At 51.3% G+C, this 20935-nt stretch overlaps 10 protein-coding genes across 10 annotated transcripts; 4 read left to right on the top strand and 6 right to left on the bottom strand.

Annotated features, from left to right (window-relative positions):
* Positions 1 to 10: 10 nt before the first annotated feature.
* BKA58DRAFT_385165 (uncharacterized protein) lies at positions 11 to 2995 on the bottom strand. Its single transcript, XM_046170342.1, has one exon. It carries the CDS (start codon positions 2677 to 2679, stop codon positions 181 to 183), a length of 2499 nt encoding a protein of 832 aa, XP_046025348.1. The 5' UTR covers positions 2680 to 2995; the 3' UTR covers positions 11 to 180.
* Positions 2996 to 4873: 1878 nt separating this feature from the next.
* On the bottom strand, positions 4874 to 5811 carry BKA58DRAFT_177706 (uncharacterized protein). The gene has a single exon (XM_046165319.1). The coding sequence runs from the start codon at positions 5671 to 5673 to the stop codon at positions 5038 to 5040; it is 636 nt and encodes a 211-aa protein (XP_046025347.1). The 5' UTR covers positions 5674 to 5811; the 3' UTR covers positions 4874 to 5037.
* Positions 5812 to 6502: 691 nt separating this feature from the next.
* BKA58DRAFT_440037 (uncharacterized protein) lies at positions 6503 to 6867 on the top strand (the record flags this gene model as incomplete). The annotated part of the gene is made up of 2 exons (XM_046173722.1): positions 6503 to 6522; positions 6579 to 6867. 2 exons carry the CDS (start codon positions 6503 to 6505, stop codon positions 6865 to 6867), a joined length of 309 nt encoding a protein of 102 aa, XP_046025346.1.
* Positions 6868 to 7326: 459 nt separating this feature from the next.
* Positions 7327 to 9120, top strand: BKA58DRAFT_411622 (pseudouridine synthase; the record flags this gene model as incomplete). The annotated part of the gene is made up of 1 exon (XM_046172302.1): positions 7327 to 9120. One exon carries the CDS (start codon positions 7327 to 7329, stop codon positions 9118 to 9120), a length of 1794 nt encoding a protein of 597 aa, XP_046025345.1.
* A 79-nt stretch (positions 9121 to 9199) lies between these two features.
* On the bottom strand, positions 9200 to 9959 carry BKA58DRAFT_457936 (ubiquitin-related domain-containing protein; the record flags this gene model as incomplete). Its single annotated transcript, XM_046174649.1, has 1 exon — positions 9200 to 9959. One exon carries the CDS (start codon positions 9957 to 9959, stop codon positions 9342 to 9344), a length of 618 nt encoding a protein of 205 aa, XP_046025344.1. The 3' UTR covers positions 9200 to 9341.
* A 219-nt stretch (positions 9960 to 10178) lies between these two features.
* Positions 10179 to 10896, top strand: BKA58DRAFT_315121 (GPI-GlcNAc transferase complex, PIG-H component-domain-containing protein; the record flags this gene model as incomplete). Its single annotated transcript, XM_046167510.1, has 2 exons — positions 10179 to 10536; positions 10595 to 10896. 2 exons carry the CDS (start codon positions 10179 to 10181, stop codon positions 10894 to 10896), a joined length of 660 nt encoding a protein of 219 aa, XP_046025343.1.
* Positions 10897 to 10922: 26 nt separating this feature from the next.
* On the bottom strand, positions 10923 to 11759 carry BKA58DRAFT_385159 (mitosis protein DIM1-domain-containing protein). Its single transcript, XM_046170341.1, has 2 exons — positions 11057 to 11759; positions 10923 to 10999 (listed from the first exon to the last, which is right to left on the bottom strand). Exon 1 carries the CDS (start codon positions 11656 to 11658, stop codon positions 11227 to 11229), a length of 432 nt encoding a protein of 143 aa, XP_046025342.1. The 5' UTR covers positions 11659 to 11759; the 3' UTR covers positions 10923 to 10999; positions 11057 to 11226.
* A 2219-nt stretch (positions 11760 to 13978) lies between these two features.
* On the top strand, positions 13979 to 14933 carry BKA58DRAFT_339207 (ricin B lectin domain-containing protein; the record flags this gene model as incomplete). The annotated part of the gene is made up of 4 exons (XM_046168310.1): positions 13979 to 14091; positions 14159 to 14292; positions 14348 to 14441; positions 14508 to 14933. 4 exons carry the CDS (start codon positions 13979 to 13981, stop codon positions 14635 to 14637), a joined length of 471 nt encoding a protein of 156 aa, XP_046025341.1. The 3' UTR covers positions 14638 to 14933.
* A 496-nt stretch (positions 14934 to 15429) lies between these two features.
* On the bottom strand, positions 15430 to 16844 carry BKA58DRAFT_440031 (O-methyltransferase-domain-containing protein; the record flags this gene model as incomplete). The annotated part of the gene is made up of 4 exons (XM_046173721.1): positions 15430 to 16219; positions 16278 to 16401; positions 16460 to 16586; positions 16653 to 16844. The coding sequence occupies 4 exons, from the start codon at positions 16842 to 16844 to the stop codon at positions 15430 to 15432; spliced, it is 1233 nt and encodes a 410-aa protein (XP_046025340.1).
* A 1513-nt stretch (positions 16845 to 18357) lies between these two features.
* Positions 18358 to 19537, bottom strand: BKA58DRAFT_385155 (uncharacterized protein; the record flags this gene model as incomplete). The annotated part of the gene is made up of 4 exons (XM_046170340.1): positions 18358 to 18573; positions 18634 to 18872; positions 18928 to 19190; positions 19242 to 19537. Coding segments are annotated over 4 exons (856 nt in total), but the record flags the coding sequence as incomplete, so codon positions are not given.
* Positions 19538 to 20935: the final 1398 nt, after the last annotated feature.

Raw genomic sequence — 20935 nt, 5'->3', positions numbered from 1 at the left:
GAAGTATGTCCAGATGGATACGATTGGATGTTTTTACGTACATGCGAGAGCGCTGTACCCTATCCAATTCACCTCTCACTCGTCTCATGCTAACGGCACGATGAGCATCTCATCATCCAACTACCCAAGTTACGCCCAACCCTTCGAACCCTCCACGAATATAACTTGAGCTCAACCTCATCAACCGCCGCTCCTAAGATTCCTCTTGGACTCGACCTTATCCTCCTCCTCCATCGCAGACGCATGGCGCGTCTTACGCACAGAAGGCTGCTTAGCCGGCTCCGGACTCACTGTAGCTACCGAAGCAGTTGCCTTCTTGCCCTTGCTTTTTGCAGAGGCCTTCGGCGCGGGTTTAGCTGGAGCAGGTGCGGTAGAGGTGTTGGCAACTTTCTTCGCCTGTCGTGTTAGGGGATGTGTGAATCCGAATTTGTTCTTGGCGGGTGCTGCGGCTTTGGAAGAGATGCTGCGAGCTGGGGTGGTGGTGGCGCGAGACCTGGTTTGGCGGATGGTATGGCCACCGAGTATCAGGGATTTGTTTTTGAGCTTTGGCTTCTTGGACGGCGGGGGAGTGTCGTTGTCCGAGTCATCGTCGTCACCAGATGCTTCGACGGTGTCTTGTGCGTCTTCGAAGTCGGCGTCGTCGTCGTCTTCATCTTCGTTTTCAAGGTCGTCGATGTCTTGAGGTACATCGTCATCGCCTTCGGGCTCGCTGGTATCGGATAATAGAGCTTTTTCACTGCCTAGCTTGGCGTGCTCATTGACTGGGTCATCTAAGAGGCTCATCCTACTGGTGATTCTGAGGGGTCTCGGCGGTAAGGGCACGTCCATCTCGGGGCTAGATCCTTTAGTATCAATCTTTGGCTCTGTTAATACAACCGATACTTCACACTCTTCCTGTTCCTTCGACTTGGTATTTTCCTCTTTCTTAGGCGCAGCCATGCGTTTCCTTGTAGTACGAGTAGCTGGAGTTTTCTTCGTGGGTCCTGAAGCCGTTGGACCGTTCTTCGCCCTCGCAGCTTTCGCTGGAGTAGCCCTGGGCTTTGGTGCAGAACGTTTGAGTGCCTTGGTAGTGGTATCAGGGACGCCCAAGTCTCTAAAAAGACCAATAGTGTCAGTATCGCTTACTGGAACAGTTTGCGAGTCTGCAGGAGCCGGCATGCTCGACATGAGTTCGCCTAAAGCATTCGACTTATGGGGTGAAAACAGCTTGCGTGATATAGGCTTTGCCTTTGACGGGCGCTCTCTGTATAGGGTCGTCGTGAGGTCCTGAAGTTCATGCTTTGAGACTGACGGTCTCGACATCGGTGTACCTAGAACGATCTCACCGGCGGGTGTTTGCTTGCTAGGTGTTGCCGGCTTCTCAACGTCGCTGTAGTGCTCTTCCATGTCGGCACTGTCGCCTCGCTGATCAGATCGAGCATGCTTGGTTGATAGAGATGTTTCTTCGTTGGTAATATCCACATGAGCAGCCTCTTTCCTCGACTTGGCCGCAGCACGTCTGCTCTTAACTAGCGGTGGCGTAGATTCGTCTTCCTGGTCTTTGGGAGCTTTGCTAAGCTTCTTGCTTGCAGCTTTGCTAGCACGCGCCTTAGCAAGGGAAGCAGCATTATTCATCGGCTTCTTTTTCACTGGACCGTCTGAATCAGTTTCGGAAATGCTCGTTGTGCGCCTGGATGCTCTCAAGCGCTTATGGGGGTGAGTAGGCTGAGCTTTTGGTTCAGGCACCGTCGTAATAGAACCAAGATCTTTGGCAGTCTCTTGAGCGTGGGCAAACGATACATCTTCCATCCGATCTTCTTCGGGAATCACTGCCACACTGGTACTATACTCGACGTCGAGTGCAGTGGTATGACCTTTCACCGTAGTGTTCAGCTCCAAGGCGGATGGGGTGGGAGGCTTGGACAGCCTATGGTTTAGTGTCGCTGCAATTGTGTCCCCTTCATCCGCAGACAATTTAGCAGGCGATTCCTGAGATGTCTCATGGCGTACATCGTCTTCAGATGGAAACGGCAGAGGCGGTAGGGTCACATTGTTTTCCAGCAGCAATTCGGACATTGGAGCAGCCAAAAGTGGACTCGCTCGCACCGAAACCTCTCCAGCTGTGATCTCTGGAGAATTCCTGATCGACTGATCGCTAAGATCACGATATCCTGAGGGTAGAGCTTTGGAGAGAACATCAGATGGTTGTTCATCAGCCGCATCCCGCAGTTCCGCTTGCCACGGCCCTTCGATATCCTCTTGCTTCCGGAGTCCGCCCAGTGCCTCCAAATTACTGTGGATAGCTTTTCCACCGTCATCATTGCTGGTAGTATGTGGCGGTACTTGTACTACATCTGTGATTACAAGTGATTTTGGCTTTATCGACTCGTCCACCGGTGGCTCTTGAGAAGCTGTGTCGACTTGTGAAGAGATCTCCAGATTTGACTTGTGCATTGCGAGACTGTCGTGCCTTGAAGACGCCGGTGCAAGAGTGACCATCGATTCCTCCACAGCATCGTCATCTTCTGAGCTGGAACGAGATTGCATCTCGGAAACCATGTTACCTTCAGCATCATGGAGGATTGGCATATCGTATGTTTCAACAGGTCCTTCTTCTTCGGCAGCCCTGTCATCTTGCACCAAAGGGTCGATGTTCAGGCGCTTGGTTTCAGCAACGATTGTGAGGTCATCGGTATCCATGAGATCCGGGGCTTCGACATGATTCTCATTGATCACCGGCAACCCAGATCCTATCTTCCTAGAGATCTGTGGATGTGTGTCCGTATACGGGGCCGTCTTTTCGCGTTCTGGGCTCAATTGGGAGGGTGGCAGGAGAAAATGCGCATGTTCCGCGCTCACCTTGGGTTCTGCGAGGACGAGGGCGATCCCATCAGCCAGTGGGGGTTTGTTCGGGTTCTTGATAGGTGTTTCGGGTTGGGTGGTCGGCGAATCTATCTTTGTAGGGAGATGTGCGGCTTCGCCGTCAAAGAGCTCGGCATCATGATTTTGGTCAATCATGCGCAGAGAATCGGCACCACTGGCAACTTGACCCTCGCCCTGGCTCTTATTTTGCTGCTCACTAGCGTCCGCCTCATTCTTTTGGTCACTCGACCAATCGAAACTCTCAATCTCCTGCAGAACTTCTTCCCACGTATCCGTATGCGGGCTGTAAGCGTAGTAATCGGGTGAGTGTTGCTGGCGTTCAATCCGACCATCCGTGTGCACGTGTGGCGCGTCGTTCTTGTAACCTAGCTCTCCCAAGGGCCAAGGATCCACCATGTCAGCCTCCAACATCTCGTAACCGACCAATTCTCCGAACAAGTCAGGACCATAGCCGGTGAAAGAGGGCAGACCTGGGTCGTCAAAGCGGGCGGGAGGTTCGTCTGGATCCCATTCGAAATCCAAGTCGTGGGCGGGGGAGTAGATACGCATGTCTGTTGTCTAAACAAAGTGATCCAAAAGAGGCAATCGTGCAAACGGTCTTTTGTCGACCCGTAGCTTTTTGCTCTTTCGCGCGTCCACAGGCGGTGATTGTCGGTAGTAGAGACCGGTGCACGTACCCGCTATTCTTTCATGACCAGTGGATACTCACTTGCGTCCATATCCCTCAAGTGGTGGTGCAATGGGGTTGAGAGAGCCGCCGCAGGTTGCTAAAATAATCAATTGTCGGGGCGGAGCGGACAAAGACAAAGACCTCTGCGATCCCGCCGTGCGCAATCGTAGTTGTTAGCTCCAAAAGCTTAAATATTTCTCGCTAGCCAGTGGTGTATTCCAAAGTGAAGGATAGTTAGTGAAGGTCAGCGCGCTATCACGTGTGGACGAGGTGCCATGTGTCTAGCTGAGTTAGTCTACCCGCGAGGGGCATTTTCACATCTCACCGTAAACGTCACCGCAGAAAACTTGGAATCGTGTACGAATGTATTAGGATGCGGAAAAGTCCAGTCGCTGGTGGGTATCATGTTCAAGCCGCCAGCTCTTCACCAGTCCTCCAACCCTTGCTCAGCCAAAGATGATATAGTGTGCGGAATGAAGCGCCAGAAAAAGCATGGATCGTATAGGAAGTCGCGGGAGTCTCCTCGGATAAGTCAAGGTTCGTCATATGGGTATCGCATTGCTAATAGCATTGCCCGTGTCCACAGGTAAAGCCAACACACTATCAGGGTTAGCAAAGTTCGAGAATGCGTCCAGATGCCCAGGTGACTTACCTTTTTCCTGCATCAGTTGCGCAACAGCAGCAAAGAAGCGATGCTGGCCAACAGAAGATCTGAGAAATATAAGCGGCTGATCGCGCGTACGTTGGGCGTCTGGGGAAGACGTACAGCCATGCCGACCGTGACTACAAAGCCAATTGTGGGTCCAATAACCTTACAATGACATGGGTTTTGATCGCTATTTGTGGACGTGTTGTTAGTAAAGGCAGGAACGTTTAGATCGCGAATTACCTACGTTCCGCACTGGAAGCACACGATCGGGAGAGGAACGAAGTCGCACATGTTGACAGAGGACGGCAGAGATACTACGAGTAAGTTTCTCGGTTTCACAGTAGAAGATACGAGACAAAGTGCTGCAAGTCGCTGAGAGGATGCAGTTGACAATAAAAGATGTTGAATGTAAGAAGGCTGAAGTCGCGATGCTTGTTGTCGCGCTAGTGTCGTCATCGGGCTTCGATTCGCGATCGCCGGGAGACACGCGTCAGCCGCAATGCGCTTCTTCAATTCGATCCTCTGCATTCACCAACAAGGCTTGCCCTGAACCTGACCTAGCTAATGTAACTATTTACAAGATGCGTTTTTGCGAACCTGATTTCGGAATATGTTCCAGGCCAGTAGATGGCAGCTGTCTAGTACCTGCCAGTCTGCCCGAAGACCGGAAATGACGACGCAGATTCCTAGTAAACACCGCCTCCTACTGCGTGGCAGAGTCTACTATACTGCTTGCGTCTTCGTTTGTATTCCAAGAGGTCGCTGCGAACGCGCCAAATGAAAGAATGCAATCTGAGACGTTGTTTGCTGCGAACTGGGATATTGGGTGGACAGTCGCTAACACCGCAATCAGCCATCAGTCCTCCATATCTTCCCGTATCAGCTCCACCTCGACAGTTCTACGGCCTTCGCGGATCTTGCCCTTCAGTCCATCATTGTATTTGTCGAAGCAGAGTCTCCATAGACCCGGCTCGCCCTCACTCTCAACAGCGATGAAGCCCTCCCAGTTCTCAAAGGTATAGCGCTTCTCCCCGTTTGAGCAGACGCGAGCGTCGAAAGGCCCAGCCTGCCCCTCTTCTGCGTCCACGCGTAGTCCATGGCTGAACTGGAAGATGTCGGAATCGGTATCCAGATAGACCCAATTGAGTTGTGGCGGGTTATCTGAGATTGTAGATACGATGCCTTCGTAGTCTTTCTTGGGGAAGGGAAGGTAATAGCCGGTGAAAGGGTGATGCGATGGTCCTTCGTATGTCGATAGCTGGACGTATAGCCTGCCGCCGCATAGTACGATTCGACTATCCTTGAACAACTCTTTGCGATCCTCGGGCGTTCTCATAGTCGCTCTACATCGCATATGGCATTTCTCGCCTTTCCAGTCATCCTCGTCCTCCTCAGCCTCTTTCTTTGCGTTTTCTGTTTGGCTTTGCAGGGTCAGAACGGATGTCGCGGTCATGGGCACCGTCCCCACGAGAGCCAGAAGGCCGAACACCATTTTTCCAGTCTACGGGCACGGAAATGGTACGTTAGAATTGTTTTGAAGGTTGTGTTTGGGTACAAAGTATAACATGTGGTAGCTCGTGAAGTGGCGTACGCTACGTGTCGTAAACTCTATATCACGACGCGACAAAAAGCAAGAGATCCCAATCGCACTTCATGCATCCCGCGCAGAAGCCCATGACGAAAGTCAAGGCGATCATGATGTGGCTGCATGAGCAAAGTTACGAAGCCAATCAAGGAGTAGTGCGCGGCTAACTTCCGGTACCCGCTCCACTTAGTTCCAAGATGATCGACAGATCAATAGTGAATGCCGACGCCAATGACGAACAACAAGCCTCATATGGCTGATCCTTGGAACTCATGAGTTGTGAGTCCGCTTTGGGCGAGAGACCATGACCTTATGGAGGAATTGTAGTCGAGGCTACAACATTAGTCGGTTGCTTTACCCACCTCCTGCATTAGAGCTGTGAGCAGGCTCGAATCGCAGGCCATGTCGAAGCCAGTTAACCACTCATGCTCGCGAGGATCACCTCGCCGACCCGTCGATCGATGATGTACCTGCGGCTGATAGATGCGGAAGCTTCGGACATGTCCGTCGAGCACCTCCGATCGAGAAGTTTATCAACCAAGGCTTGCTCACATAACCCATGAGAATCTGCTCCTTCAAACCCTCCCTACCAACACTTTGAGTTCTGGCGTGGTCAGCACAACTCCCGCATCGCAGGAAAGCGAAGATACCGCATTTGACTATACCTCCACCACACCCCCAACTCACGCCACCACAAACACCAGACTCCGAAGTCGCACCAGAATCTGAGTTCAAGATGGCGGACGCGACCAAGAAGTACGCCAGTCGCATCCTCGATACCTCCTGTCGTATCATTTCTGACATATCTACAGCCTTACCGACACAGCCAACAATGCAACGGGCGGCCGCGATGGCGGACCCGGTGAGACAATTGGCAAACTAGGCAACACTGCCACCGGCGCTGTAGCGCCCAAGAAGAAGCCGAAGAAGAAGGGCGGCAACAACAACGAAGAGGAAGACGAAGAGACCACAGAGGGTTTCGGTCTTGACAATGGATCGGACGTGAAGGGTAGCTTGAAGGTACACATTAAGTTGGACCTAGAAGCGGATATCAAGGTTTACGCAAGGATCAGGGGAGACATTGCGATTGGTATCCTGTAAGATAGAATAGCGCCCAGGTTTTAACTGCATGGCATGCGTCAAATTACAAGTTTTGGATGTCATCCATTAATGTTTTCCCTGACTTGTCTTAGCAGGTACTATACCATGTTAATTGCTTCATGTCGTATGTTCAATCCAGCGGAGAGATGAGATAGGTGAATATTCGTGATGCTGAGTTGCTGAAGGGCGTAGTCTTTGGATATGAGATGGATGCCCCGATCTATTCGACCTTTCCTGCCTCGGCTAGAAGCGCTGGACCCTGAACGTCAGGCTGCATACCAAAAATATGCTGAGAGTCATCCACCATGTCGCCAAACAATGCGCGGGCCGCTACCCCACGCCTTTCCAGAGTTCCAACAGTCGCTACATCGATTATTCTGCTCACGGCGCGACTTTCACAAGCTCTCGAGAGTTCCGCGACGCGTACAATTGCGGCAAGCGTATGGGAAGAAAGGGAACATGGCGGGGTATGAAGAATGGTCGCAACAACAATTGATTGCGAGAATACAGGAATTGGAGAAGCAAGTCGGAGGGAATACTCAAGGCGCGACTGAAGAGAAGGCCCCAGTGCCTACGAACGAACAGACATCCCCACCTCCAGACTCGCCAAAGTCATTAGCCTTTCGCAGAGCCAACAAGCCGCCACCGAAAGCCTTCGATGCCTCGAAATACGCCACACGATTAATCGCACTGAAATTTGCATATTTGGGGCAGAAATACAATGGGTTCGAACACCACAAGAATAACACCACACCACTACCCACAATTGAAGAAGAGGTCTGGAAGGCGCTGGTCAAGACACGGTTGATAAACCCCATACCTACGGACGGTGATGAGAGAAGGTTTGAAAGGATTGATAGAAAGACCTTTGCGAGATGGGATAGGGAAGGTGCGGATGTAAACTGGGATGGCTGCGAATACTCCAAGTGTGGACGAACAGATCGGGGTGTGAGTGCTTTTGGGCAGGTCATTGGGGTGAGGGTCAGGAGTAACAAGCCTAAACCTGTAGAAGATGTGGAAGGGGAGAAAGAAGTGGAAAACGAAGAACCATTGCCGTCTCCAAGCGATACTCAGGATGCTGCACCAAAGCCATTCAATGATCTCACGGACGAACTTCCTTACATCCAACTTCTGAACCGCGTCCTTCCTCCCGACATTCGCGTTTACGCATGGTGCCCCAACCCACCTGAAGACTTTAGCGCTCGCTTCTCTTGTAAGGAACGACGATACAAGTACTTCTTCACGAACCCATGCTTCGCGCCCGTACCCGGCTCCTCTGGTCTATACAACCCCAGCGCATATGGTTCCCCTACCACAGATGACCAAGAAACAATGCGCGAAGGCTGGCTCGACATCGACGCCATGCGGAAAGGTTGCAAAGAGCTAATCGGCCTCCACGACTTCCGCAACTTCTGTAAAATCGACGCGAGCAAACAGCTAACAAATTTCCAACGACGAATTTACCACGCCGATATCGAAGAGGTCTCTCCATTGTCTCTACCAGGCTTCCTATCACATCCCGCTCTCTCCGCTCCCTCTCTATCAGCAAAGAACGGAGAGCAACCAAAACTATACTCCTTCACCCTCCACGGCTCCGCGTTCCTCTGGCACCAAGTCCGGTCTCTAGTCTCCATACTCTTCCTCATCGGCCAAGGTCTCGAATCGCCCTCCCTAGTCCCTCAACTCCTCGACATCACCGCCAACCCCACACGGCCCAAATACGAAATGGCATCCGACGCTCCTCTCGTCCTGTGGGACTGCATCTTCCCGCACGCCTCCGAAGTGCAAACCTCTGAAGAGCGCGAACGAGGCTATGAAGACCGCCTAGAATGGGTATACATCGGCGACGAAGGCGGCAGCGAGCCAAAAGCCAGGGGAACAGGCAAAGGCGGCGGGCCCAGCACGATCGGCAGCGGGAAATGGGGTCGCGGCGGCGTGATCGACGATGTCTGGGAGATGTGGCGGGGGGACAAGATCGACGAGACGCTTTCTGCGCTTTTGCTGGATAAGATTGCGGGCTTGGGACAGTCGACGCTGGATGCTGAGGTGCCGGTTGAGAAGCAGAGTATTGGGATTGCGAGGGGCGGGCCGCGGGTGTTTGATGGAGGGGATATTGGGAGGGCGAAGGGGAATTATACACCACTGCTGCAGAGGGAGAGACAGGAGTCTGTCGAGGTTGTCAATGAACGGTATAGAGTCAGGAGGGGTATTGATGCTCGCGTGAAAACGACGGACGAAGACGGGGACGAGTAGATTACTCAAGGCATGAGAAGGAACCGAATTTACTCGTTCGACACGACATTGCAATCGAAATATGCCTGGTTGAGTGATAGAGAAACTTTATTGGGTATCATGATCTGTTACTGCATTTTCCAATCATTGGCCCTCGTACGTCCAGCCTTCAATCCTCTTCCCTCTCTTCCTCCACCCATCCAACCCCAATGTCTCCATGTCCCCCGTCCCCCACTCCCCATCTAATCCCCCGTATTCAACTCCAAATCGATTTGCACGCCATTGCTAATAGCATAATCCTCACACGTCAAATTATCATGGAACGGCCTCTCTCCCTGCCTCTTGAGCATAATCTCATGTACCGGTCTCCCAATCTTCGCTGCCACCATGGCTTTCAACAGCTTGATAGGGTCGCTGGGCAGGCACGGCACTTGTGTCTTTGTTCCGAGACGGTCATTGATAGTGACGAGAATCATGTGTTCAGAGGGCGTGGCTGGGGCAGCGGCTGTGGGTTTCTTCTCTTTGGGCTTGCCGTCGCGGTCTCGTTCGCTATCTCGTGGTTTGCGGTCGCGAGAGTGGGAGCGACGCCGGCGACGGTCACGGCTGGTGTCTCGTCTGCGGTCGCGCGAATGGTCCCGGGGGCGGCGGTCGCGTTCTCTGGAGCCATCGCGTCTGCGGTCTCGATCGCGTTCTGAGTCTCTTGGTCGCCTTTCTCGATCTCGGTCGTCGCGTCGTCTGTCTGGGTCGCGGCGGTCGCGGTCGCCTTTGTATTTGAGGCCGCTGAAGTTTTTGGGCTTGCGCGGGCCGGGGGATCTTCGAGGGGAGCGCGAACGCGAGCGCTCTGTCTTTGAAGACTCCATCGCTATTGGTGTGTATATGGGATGTGTGTTGCGTTGGTGAAGATGGTCGTGCAAGCGCAGGCAAGGCAGCTTCGTGGAAAACGTGAGCTCGACATTGCGCTTATCGATAAGAAAGCTAGCAGCAGCGCGTCATCCCGTCCCGCGAGGCTCCCTTTCACCCCCACATTCCGCCGTCTATTCTCGTTATCGTCTAGCGATGGTTCCTTTGATTCAGATATCATGCTGACGCTTATCGATCGCTTCAACTCTCCGCCGGCGCAGACACTGCAAGTTCTACAGCCCACATCGTCGACCATCACATACACCGTTTCGACGCGTTCTGTACCCAAGACACTTCCCGCCTCGGTAGCATACTATGCAGGGATCTTGACGAGAGTGCTGCTGGGTATAACTAGTGTCCTACTGTTATGGATAAAATGGCGCGTCACACAAGCTCAATCATTGGATCTGTCGTTGGGCGTATTGAGCCATGAGGCAGAAAGGCAACTAGTAAAGCTGGCAGAAGCATGCCAATGGCGGTACTTGGTACCCAGTACCTTACTCATACTCTTCCTGGTCCTGCGCCGAAACTACACAGGTATGCCTCTCCCTTGTTCTCAGTCTTCTTCCTACTCCGAAGCTAACACAACTCATAGAAGAATCTCTCACCGTACTTCGCGGCCTCGGTGTCCAGACCTCCACTACTTCCTCTACCTATCTCCAGACGCCGACTACGCGCTTCATACCGACAACGAGTATACAGGACGTCTTCATACACGAGGCGTTCAAGGGGTTCGAGGTCAGGTTCTTCCTCATGATCGTAGTGGAAGGAGAAGGAGAGGTTGTCGTCGTCTTCCCAAGACTGCTCCCGAGAAGAGCGACACTAGAGACTGTTTGGCGGGGTGTCAGAGGCGGATTATGGGAAGATAGCGTCAGGGCGCAGAGAGAGAAAACATAGCCGTGAGGGAGCGGAGACTGTAGAAATGCGATGTCATTAAGCGTTTGCGGTGCGCATCATAATGGCCGAATAACCAGGACCTTGTCTACGTATCAAATAATGTCTGGTGAAAAGTCTTAGTAAACCTTTTCACAGGGATATCCTGATGCAGTAGTCATACCTTCATACTCGCAGCGTTACGACTTCCTAAGCACATACTTCCTCCATGTCTCCTGGCCTCGAAGCAGGAACCGCGCCCAATCTCTTCCATACTGGTATCAATCTCCCACTTGTGTCCAAATCCCAAATACGCCATAAAGTCAACCTAATGCCCCCATCCCAAGCTCCCCCTCAATACCTGTACCTAGTAGAATAATCCTTTGGACTAACCACCAAACCCCTGCCCTTCTTCGCGCCCCGATAAACCGTCTCAATAATATCAATAAACTCCTGCTTATCCTCCAGAACCCAATTCAGCTTATTGTTGTTTCCGGTTCCGAAATCACACATCATGTGTTTGTTGCGGAAGAAGAACATGACGGTACACGGGTCGTAGAGCTCGTACATGGCTTTGAAATCGGGGACTTCGTCGAGGTCGCACAGGTAGATGGCGCAGAAGTTTTTAACTCGGTCGGCGATCTTGTAGAGCACTTCGTCTTGTTGCATGCAGTCCGGGTCCGAGTCGCGGCCGAAGCGGATGAGGACGAGCCGGTCTTCTTCGCTGAGGATCGCTTGGTCGACGTGCCAGCCTGTGCGCAGGTGGGGGAGGACTACGGAGCCCATGGTGGGTGGATACGTATGTGGCTGAACTTGGGGTTGTAGGTGTGCGACCGTGGAGGATGGGTGGTCAAGATGGCTGGCAGCGAAGGCGGGGGGGGGGGGGGGGGGGTTATTAGACTCGATGCGGTTATATCGTATGTGGTTTGTGCGACCAAACAATTTAAATATGTAGTGCTTTCGAGAGTCCGTCTAGTTATGTTTGCGCGAGTCTTAAGAAATGGGTGGGTGGAAAGAAAGTTGCGCCAGGCAGCTACGGCCCGTGATGTGATCTAGAAAGTTCCCGAGGTTGCCCCACTGTTACGGTCCCTAGTTGACTTCGACTTGGGCACCTCTCCCATTACTTTTACTCCTCTATACGTATTGATATTGATACATATGGTGCTACGGACTCTTCCATCCAGAGAGGCGTACACAATGTATGACAACGTGAACTGGCTTGTGTGGAGCTCGATTAACTCCAGACTCACCAGCTGGGCACGCAACCACTCCACCTTGCCACCTGGGCAGACATCGACTACAGCTATCTTCGCCTACAGAGCCATAGAAAGCGCATCTATGTCGCATATTTTGCTTGATCAATACCAGGGAGCACGTCTGCAAAGCGTCTGGGTTCTTGTTAGAGGCGCTACAGTTGTCCTCTTGTCCTTGACTGTATTTGCTTTTGTCGCAGCTTTCTCAAGTCTGGGTAACGTTCGTTTTTTTTGTAACTGACCGCCTTTCCTATACAATTTCATCCAATCCATATCTGCTACCGCCATGCGGGCGCGTCGGCTGACGTACCCAGCCGCCTGGGTGATGGCAGGAGGTAGAGTACTAGCAAGCTGCAGGCTGCCCGCATCCCGCTCAAGTTTCCCGAGAACCTATAGCCTGTCCGCAATGTGTGGATACACTTTCGTAGGAGTAGACTAGCAAAGAGGCCTAGTCCAATCATAGGCAACCGGATCAACTCCTTTGTGATGGATGTGGGCAACAGGTGTGCGGAACGGGGCGCACGGAATCGGGAGTACCCATGGGACATGGCCGGTAGTATTCAACTTTGATGCAGGAGCAGGCACCCTCTCTACGCATTTGTTGCAGCTGTATTAGGAGACGGCAGGTTGCGGATTGCTGGGTGCGACATTCACAGTTTCTGTGGTACAAAAGCTCCCAAGCCGTATTCAAGAATCTCTAACGGTGCCCACGCAACCGTCTCACATCAGTCAGAAAGGTCCCAGTTGGACCCACTTGCCATCTCTGGAATAGTATCGGGTATTACCACATTTCTGTTTGTGCGTGTGGGTGCTAATATACGTATAGGCATCGCCACTGCGATGCTGCAGCGCATTAGCGAGCAGCCAGAGTAAAGCATCATCGGTCGACTTCGTCAGCGAACTTCACAAGAACATCACCTTAGCAGACACGGAGAAAGAAACAGGCTCGAACAAGGCCGGTTATACGAGTCGTTCTTCCTGCGAAGATTTGTTCGCAGAGTGCAACCTTCATTATGCCTGGGTAAACCTACTGCGTCGTCGCGCTGAACAACGCAAACCACATTGATCATCACAGTGCTGCGAGTCGGACCGATATCATACTCAGCATCCGCCCATGCATACTGCAGAGGAGAACTCTGTCCTCCAACCCGCCAGTGGGTGTGTCACCTGTTCGATGTACCAACAGTAAACCCGTGACAACAGTCTGAAGGTGGAGCACTTCTTCGTGCTTGTCTTCTGGACGGACGCCCTGGCTTAGCATATTGTATCCGTGTTTTCCGTTGTCTGCGTACTCGATATGTCTTTCAGATGATGGCAATGAGCATCTACTTGATTGTCTCGCCACGGCAAAACTTCACTGCTTTAATCCGCACTGGATTGATGTTCTGCACCGCTTCCCCCTACAAGTATGCCGCACTGGGCAATGATCACGGACATTGAGATGGTGTCGAGCATGACTAGTCTATGGCAAAGAGACGTATCTGCATGCAGACTGGACATCAACCAAAGACGCTGTTAGCAGTCCATCACATGGGGCTCAGAATATGATAGATGACTCAGCTAGGTAGGTCTGATAAGTTCTATCATAGGCCCAACTCTTACTTTGTTTTTAAGGTGTCAGATTCCAAGGAATACGTTTGGCAGTCGAGGCCTCTCGAGCGGTACTGTAGCCAAGCTGACTGATCACTTCTGCAGAAATTACGAGGCAAAAGAACTTGCTTTTGCTTCTCTCGAAGTCTACATAAGACCTCCAGCGCTCACCGAAGGCTTCAGCGCCATCAGCATCACATCTTGCACATCACAATCAACTCAGCACTCTTCTCACCCATCGACACTTCCTCAACCACATCACAATGTCTGACTATACCGGCCCCGGGTTGTACGAAATCCTCCCCAGATATGCCCCAGAGATGAGCCTGAACGTGTGGGGCGGAGCAACGACGGCTGGCACGCAAGTGAAGCTATAGTAAGATACTCGAATGGATAGATAGATATAGAGAGAGGTAGAGAGCACATTGACTAACTTGATCCAGCCAGAGGACGCCGAAAGCCGATAACACTCATTTTGAGATCGTAGCAGCAGGAGGTACATACGCCAAGCCCGAAAAAGGCGATCGTGAATACCACATCATCGCCGCCTGCTCTGGCCTCTATCTGACTTCGGCCGGTAAGTCGAAACCAGACTACAATGCATGCTCTCCTTACATGGCTGATCTACCTAGGGCCAAAATCTGGTTACATCAAGACGGAGCTTCGCAAGCCGCTCGACAGCACCATCCGCTGGAAGATTGTACACTGCGGAAACGGTTCTTACCGGTGAGTGGCCCCTTGCGACTCTGATTTCATGTGAGTTCGCTTCTGACACGTTTGCGCATGTGTTAGTATCAACAATGTGGATGGGAAGACGCAGCTCAATGTCGCTGGTGGTGGCAAGACCAGCGGCACCGACATGATTGGCTACCAGTTTTCTGACGGCTCTGAGAACACGGAGTTCCGTCTCATGGCTGTCTAAGTGATACAGGGGAGATTCAAGCTTATTGTCCCGTGTTGAAAAGGGTAGTTGAATCTGTCACTTACTTACAAAGTCAATCCAATCGACAGGCCCAGATGCTTCCGAATGATTGTGATGAGTGGTGAGGCTTGTGCTTTCAGTGAGACGACGCAAACAGCTCACTCTTTAGCCTCTTGTTACCTATCTTAGGTTGATATTGGTTCATGGAAGGAGCGAGTCCTAACGGATGCGCGCTTATTGATAACTGGCTTCATATGAAGTTTAGCATCGTTCACAACCTGTTACTTATGTCAGACAGTCGTTTCTCTTCTTACTTCTTATATTCAAAGAATCTCAATACACGGGCTGTTTTCCCAAAGAGGAGACTCAATAGATAGCTGAGTTGAAAAAAGGTTGTGTCAGGCAACCATCGCCTGTGATCAAAACAAATCCGAGATCACCCCACGGGCACATCTGCGTTGCCCCCACCGAACGCGGCTCGAATGTTTGTTATACCCGAGTCACATCATCACTCCGTTAATACGCCCAATCACTACCAAATGGTACATTACTTCCTCAAACACTACAGGCTTAGAATGACGAGCAATGAAGCCAGTCATTGTAATGGAATTATGCGACTACTGTTCTAGTGTCACACCCCACACGCTACACTTGTCTTTATAAACGTTAATGTTACGACCAAGTTCAGGGGAGTGGATTACATCACAGTATCGGTATCGCAAATTGCGGTGCAGCCTTAGAGACCTAACAGGAAACTTCAGGCCACACTGATCGGTATTCATCGCCTGGTATCTATCGAGTATCATCGTATATCTGAACCTCGAGCACCATGAAATCGTCATACTGTCCAGCGTTCGCAAAACTTGGGCGCACAGAAACATCAGCCCGGGCGTTACGCACGAGAGCCTCCAGCTCTACGTATGTACGATGCCGTCCTCCGAACGTGCTCATAACGAGGAGCTCAGACATGGAAGTGCTCAGGCTGACATTTTCGACCGGCTTAACTGAATCGATGATGAGAAGTAGCTCTCCTGCGTGAAGAACATTCAAAACATTTGATAAGATACTCGTGCACTGCGCATCGCTCCAGTCATGCAGGACCTGCTTCAGTAAGAACAAACGCCCGCCTCTCTCTCCAGCACTTGAGGCATCGTAGTGCTGAAACATGTCGTGCGCTACGTATCGAATGCGAGCGCGCAGATGCATCGGGCACTGAGCCTTGCCTTGTTTGACCACGCTCGCGTAGTCACATACTAGGAACTGTTGCTCTCGCAGTCGCTCAGCCAGAAACATCGATGTATATCCGGCTCCTCCAGCCACATCAACAACCAGTGAGCACGTTGCTAGTTGTTGTATTGGATAGGCTGCTTCGAAGAAGCGTAGACTGGCAGACGCGACTTCTGCCATGGCCCGCTGGAACCTCGCTCCAGTCACGGTATCTTGCGTTGCATAATATTTGTAGAAATCCATATCGGTGTGGTGGTATTCGTTGAAGGCGGTATGGCCAGGCGTTGGTAGTTGGTATTGGGATTTCTGAAGAGTTTCAGGTAGCGTGAAACAGCTTTTGAAACTCTCGTTGAGTCTACGAGTATTGTGAGACAAGTAACCACCACAAGTTCAAAACTGGGTAGAAAGCTTACAACGATAACATAAGGTCGTTGAACGATGGCTTTAGCAAAGTCTTCGACCTGGCGGAATGGCTCCACATCGACGGACCTCGATTCTTGAAAACACCGTGGTTACTCAAGAGGTTCAATACGGTCCCTTGAGCATCGAATATCAATCAACAGCTCTTATACTCCTAGATGATTAGAACTCTTACCGAGGACAAATTCGTCAGCCTTCATTCCACCTGCGAGGTCTGACAAGGTCACATGTCCACCATCATCTGGAAAACCGTGAACCAAATCGAGATCTAGACATATCTTCAATGCCACAGAAGCAGTGTACTACAGAAGTTGATTTAGTTTCTACAGCTTCTTGACCCAGCTCCAAGCCTTTTTGGGCGCACTTACCCCTCGCGCAAGGTCCTTCACTGACTGCGCTGGATCAGATGTAGTAGCGATGAATTCTTCGGCTATCGTAGTCAACTCCTTCTGAGTTGCGGAAGACGTTGCTTCGTCCATGTCGCCTTGCTTTAAGGCGTCCAAGCCCGCGCCCAGGCGCTGGACGAGGCCAGAGAGGATGTCAAGATTCCAGGTAGCCATTTAAAGAGGCGAAGGCTTAAGAAAAGCTCACCCGAGTGTGCAATAAGATTGCACATATGGGTTCAAATGTCTACAACCAACGTCATATGACGCTGGAGGCTACGTGTGTAAATCATTGCTCATTGGTGCCCATTATTTTAGCAGGGTACCAGCTTATTAGTTTAATGCGACTCAAAGGAACGATCGCAAGCATTGCGGGGCTTTCAAGGACGTGAGAGGTGTGTGGAGCTGCTCCGCAGATGCAGGCTCATTACCACGCTGTCAAGATCTGCAGAACGATGTTCTAGCGGTCACACCGTTGCATGAGGATTGTACTTCTTATCATGCTTTAGCAGCCGGTATTTTGTTACACGTAAGTCTGCCAGTGACATGTACACACCTGCATTCACAGAACCCATCACGAGTAGCAAATTAGACGACATCGAAGTGCATCATCTTGGCTTCCCACAATAACTCTCGCTAGCTACAAGACGGGTAGGTCTCACATGTTGATACCGCTGCAATGATTATTTGCTACCCTTAGGCGCATATCCATCGTGCGAAGTCCATTTCTGCTTGCCCTCGGCTGGCTGATCGAACTCTTCATCAAACCCTCCCTCTTCGATATCTGGCGGCTGCTGATGGGTGTCCACTTGCTCTTGGGTACCCTGCTCGTCTATACCTTCGACCGCTTCCTGACCAATGCCTTGGCTGGGATCTACGGGGTCTCCAGCTTCGCCAGGGGTCTCGCCAAATCGATTTTCGTCAGGCTGTTTGTCATCTGGCACGGGTAAACCGTCGTCCTGAACCACCTTGTGTCCTTCATATTCGTCGGGCATGATAAGCTACCAGCCTGATAGTTAGCCTTCGCATCGTGTATGGGAGGCAAATACCGTGAGTGGCATACACAACTTGTGAGAGAGACTGACTTGAGTCAGTAGCTGCTAAGCTTGAGATTCGTGTTGTGATTCGTTCCGTGACGGATCGTCTGTGTGCAAGATTCAAGACTTTGTGATCGAAGTTCTTCCTTAAATACCCCAGTGCTCCTTTGCAGTAGATCCAGTTGTTTGACCGGTCTATATAATCATTCTCGTCGTAGATATGTTGCCCCGCCTTTCGAACCGGTCAATCTTCTATAACCTGCGCAGCTCAGCTCTCGCCGGATTTGGGGCATTGATCCGTAACCGAGCAGCCGCTATACAGCGATTGGAGCCGGGTGCGGGCGTTCCGGTATTTTGCTTCGATCGCCCGAAAACCTACCTATCGGGCTTGCGGGACATGTACGCGTTTTAGGACAAGGTACTCCGTTCTCTGTGCGCGAGGATTCCCGCATACGATCACCTGCAGATCGGTCGTTACGATCTCTCTGGTGTGCTCACTCATGCAGGTCTTGACAGATGAGACTGCACATTGGCCCACACGTTTGACGGCGAATTTCGCTAGCAGGCATTCCTGACGTATATGTAGGAATACATCAGTATGCTCGATAAGTGCTCTCTACCAAGGAAGGGATACCAGGATAGAGCAGATAGTTGCTGTATTCATTGTGTACAGTTCTATAATATTGGCATTTGTAGACGATGGTTTCCAAAGCGAGTCTCGAAGCATTTACAGAGGCAGCTTTCTATATGCGTTCCATTCACTGAAGTCACGCTGAAGTCACCAGGACAAGACACGTTATCACGACTTGCCTTAGCCTGAACTCGTGTCTGATGTTGCGCTGACAAAAACAACCTGGACTGCTGCGAATCTTGAACGTTGATCAGTTACGTTTCTCCGTTTACCGTTCACGTTCGGAGTGGCAACTTACGCTGCGGTAGCCATAAAGGTTTCGATTGCGCGAGCCCTTGTGCAGAATGCAATAACAGCTGTGAAAAGGGCTGAGAAGACGAGCACAAGTAGTAATCGGAGTACCATGCGCGACACTGCATACAGCATGATCATGGTGATCGCTGGAAATATCGTTGCAAGGCAACTTCGGAAAATGGTGATGAAGATGTGGATGCGCTTCTCGCTATATGGCACCAATTCAGTTTCTGGGTCGGGTGTCTACACGTCTTCAGCTAACGGTACTTTTTGATTGCTTCTCATTTCGCAAACGAACCTTCACACGCCAGCAAAAGCATTTGTGCAAACATGGTAACAATGACGCTCTCGTCCACTTTGTGAATTGATCAGGCTCCTCTTCAGGCCGTTGAAGCGCCATTAGATCATATGCTCTTTCAACATCCCATGATTCGGCGTCCGTGTCTCTGAGGTAGTAGACTGCATGTTTCGAAATGTTGAGGATGTGTCGGATGTTCTTAATAGCCCATGGCGTTGGCTGCGGCATGCATCGGAGTTTGTGGTAGCGAATCACTGCTTCATCTGCATCCAATCAGCTACAATAGCTCTTGGAACCTCCTCGGGCTTCAGTACTGTACTGTCTTAATTTCTCGCGGATCTCAAGTACCTTCTTCCATTGAAAGTCATCCCCGCGCTGCAGCGACTGCTGCAAAGCCTGCACCGAGTGGCGATAGGCTGTCCGATCGGCGTCCTGACTCTCCGCATCCTCGCGTGAAATGCACTCCAATTCTCTCTCGAGTTGAACAAGTTCAGCCTGCATGTACAACAGGTCTTGTGTGTTCAAAACTCCGAACCTCCGCATAACTGGAATCCTAGTGTCAACGTCGAGAAAGCGGGCAACGGCATGATACCCAGCTGACCCCTGCATTTTGCAGACAAGTCAACTCGACGGGAAAGGAATGAGACGCCTAAGCAACTGTTTGAGTCGATGCAAGCGAGATCTCTTCAAGAATACGGCAAGTGGAGAGTTCCTGAAACATTTGTGTCGCGTCGGCTCGTGGGAAACTCAGTTACCTTAAATCATAGTGAAGGCATTGCCTTGTCTGCTGTCAACGTCCTCCTTCTGAGATGCAGCGTAGGGCAAATCGTCAGGCTTCCGCCAACACGCCTCTTTGAAAACTTATGCCCGTTCATGCAGATCATAGCTTTACTTGTGGATGCTCGCATGGCAAGACTTTCAATTCCTGTACTTGCATACGTATATTCGATAACTGGTCGTTGGTCGCGAGGTAAATCATGCTGCCGCCTCATTCGCTGACCTGGTCAGGACCACCATCGCTTCCAGGCAACTCATCGAGGTTATCATCTACCCCCGCTCAAACTTTTTTTTATTTCGGACGTTGTTTCCGCAGGTTTGCGCGGATGCTACTAGAATCGGGGAAGCTAATGCAACCACGCGCTGGTATTGAAGACAACACATGCGTCCATGGCAATCGTTCTCGACAGAGCCACCTGGGCGAGCAGATGAGGAACATTGCGCATACCCGGTAAAGCCCGATAAACCTCCATAGACACGGGTGCTAGTCAAAGACAGGCTATATTTATGCTGCCTTGAAATCATAGCTAATGACATCCATAAGAGGTTGTGGACGGATGTCCTAGCTAACGAGGTAGACGATGGGGCTGCAGCGTCGATGTTTGCAGACTCCTTGATTTCGGTTTTGCATTGGCTAACCATCATGTATATCTTGAGCGTAGGGTGATGTCGCTAAGGGAGCCGGATAGCCGTGAGTCGGTTCAGTGGCGCTTCTTAGCCTTCGCTCGTTGCCGTGTAGCGACTGGATAGACGTAGCCTTTGAGGGTCGATGAATGCCTGGAAAGAGTGGGGACGGAAATTATATGACCGTCTATTGACGCAACTTCGCCACATTCCACGTCTCTTATGTGCTTTAGCAAGCTGCATACCATGTGCTATTGGATGATCAGCATTGTCCTCGACCGGTGCATGGTGCTCATGTCAGTCAAATTGCGTGATGATAACGAAGGTTGTGTCAGACGGCGTCGAAGCAGCAAGCTCATCCGTGATCGGTTGCATTGCATCCTGCATGATGGCTGAACGAGAGTATGGACGGAGCCATAACTGGCCAGATTCGAGTTTCCCTGCGCAGCTTGCATCTTGCCACCGCGGGACGAGGTGATAACGCGGAATAACTCAAGGCTTGAGGAGCTGCGCCTGTGTCCCAATAGTCTTTCTTTCTCAAAAAAACACAGCAGTACTGCCTCATGAGTAGGATCGATGAAGGCGCATTGTCTGCCGGTCTCAAATG

This window comes from Alternaria rosae (genome assembly GCF_020736505.1).
Source record: "Alternaria rosae strain MPI-PUGE-AT-0040 chromosome Unknown BKA58scaffold_5, whole genome shotgun sequence".
Taxonomy (NCBI): Eukaryota; Fungi; Ascomycota; class Dothideomycetes; order Pleosporales; family Pleosporaceae; genus Alternaria; species Alternaria rosae.
This window is presented reverse-complemented; position numbering and strand designations above follow the sequence as displayed.

Bases quoted from the DNA above. Each gene is read 5' to 3' on its own strand.
- BKA58DRAFT_177706 (XM_046165319.1), bottom strand. From the start codon at position 5,673: ATGGTGTTCGGCCTTCTGGCTCTCGTGGGGACGGTGCCCATGACCGCG.
- BKA58DRAFT_385159 (XM_046170341.1), bottom strand. From the start codon at position 11,658: ATGGGCTCCGTAGTCCTCCCCCACCTGCGCACAGGCTGGCACGTCGAC.
- BKA58DRAFT_385165 (XM_046170342.1), bottom strand. From the start codon at position 2,679: ATGGATACCGATGACCTCACAATCGTTGCTGAAACCAAGCGCCTGAAC.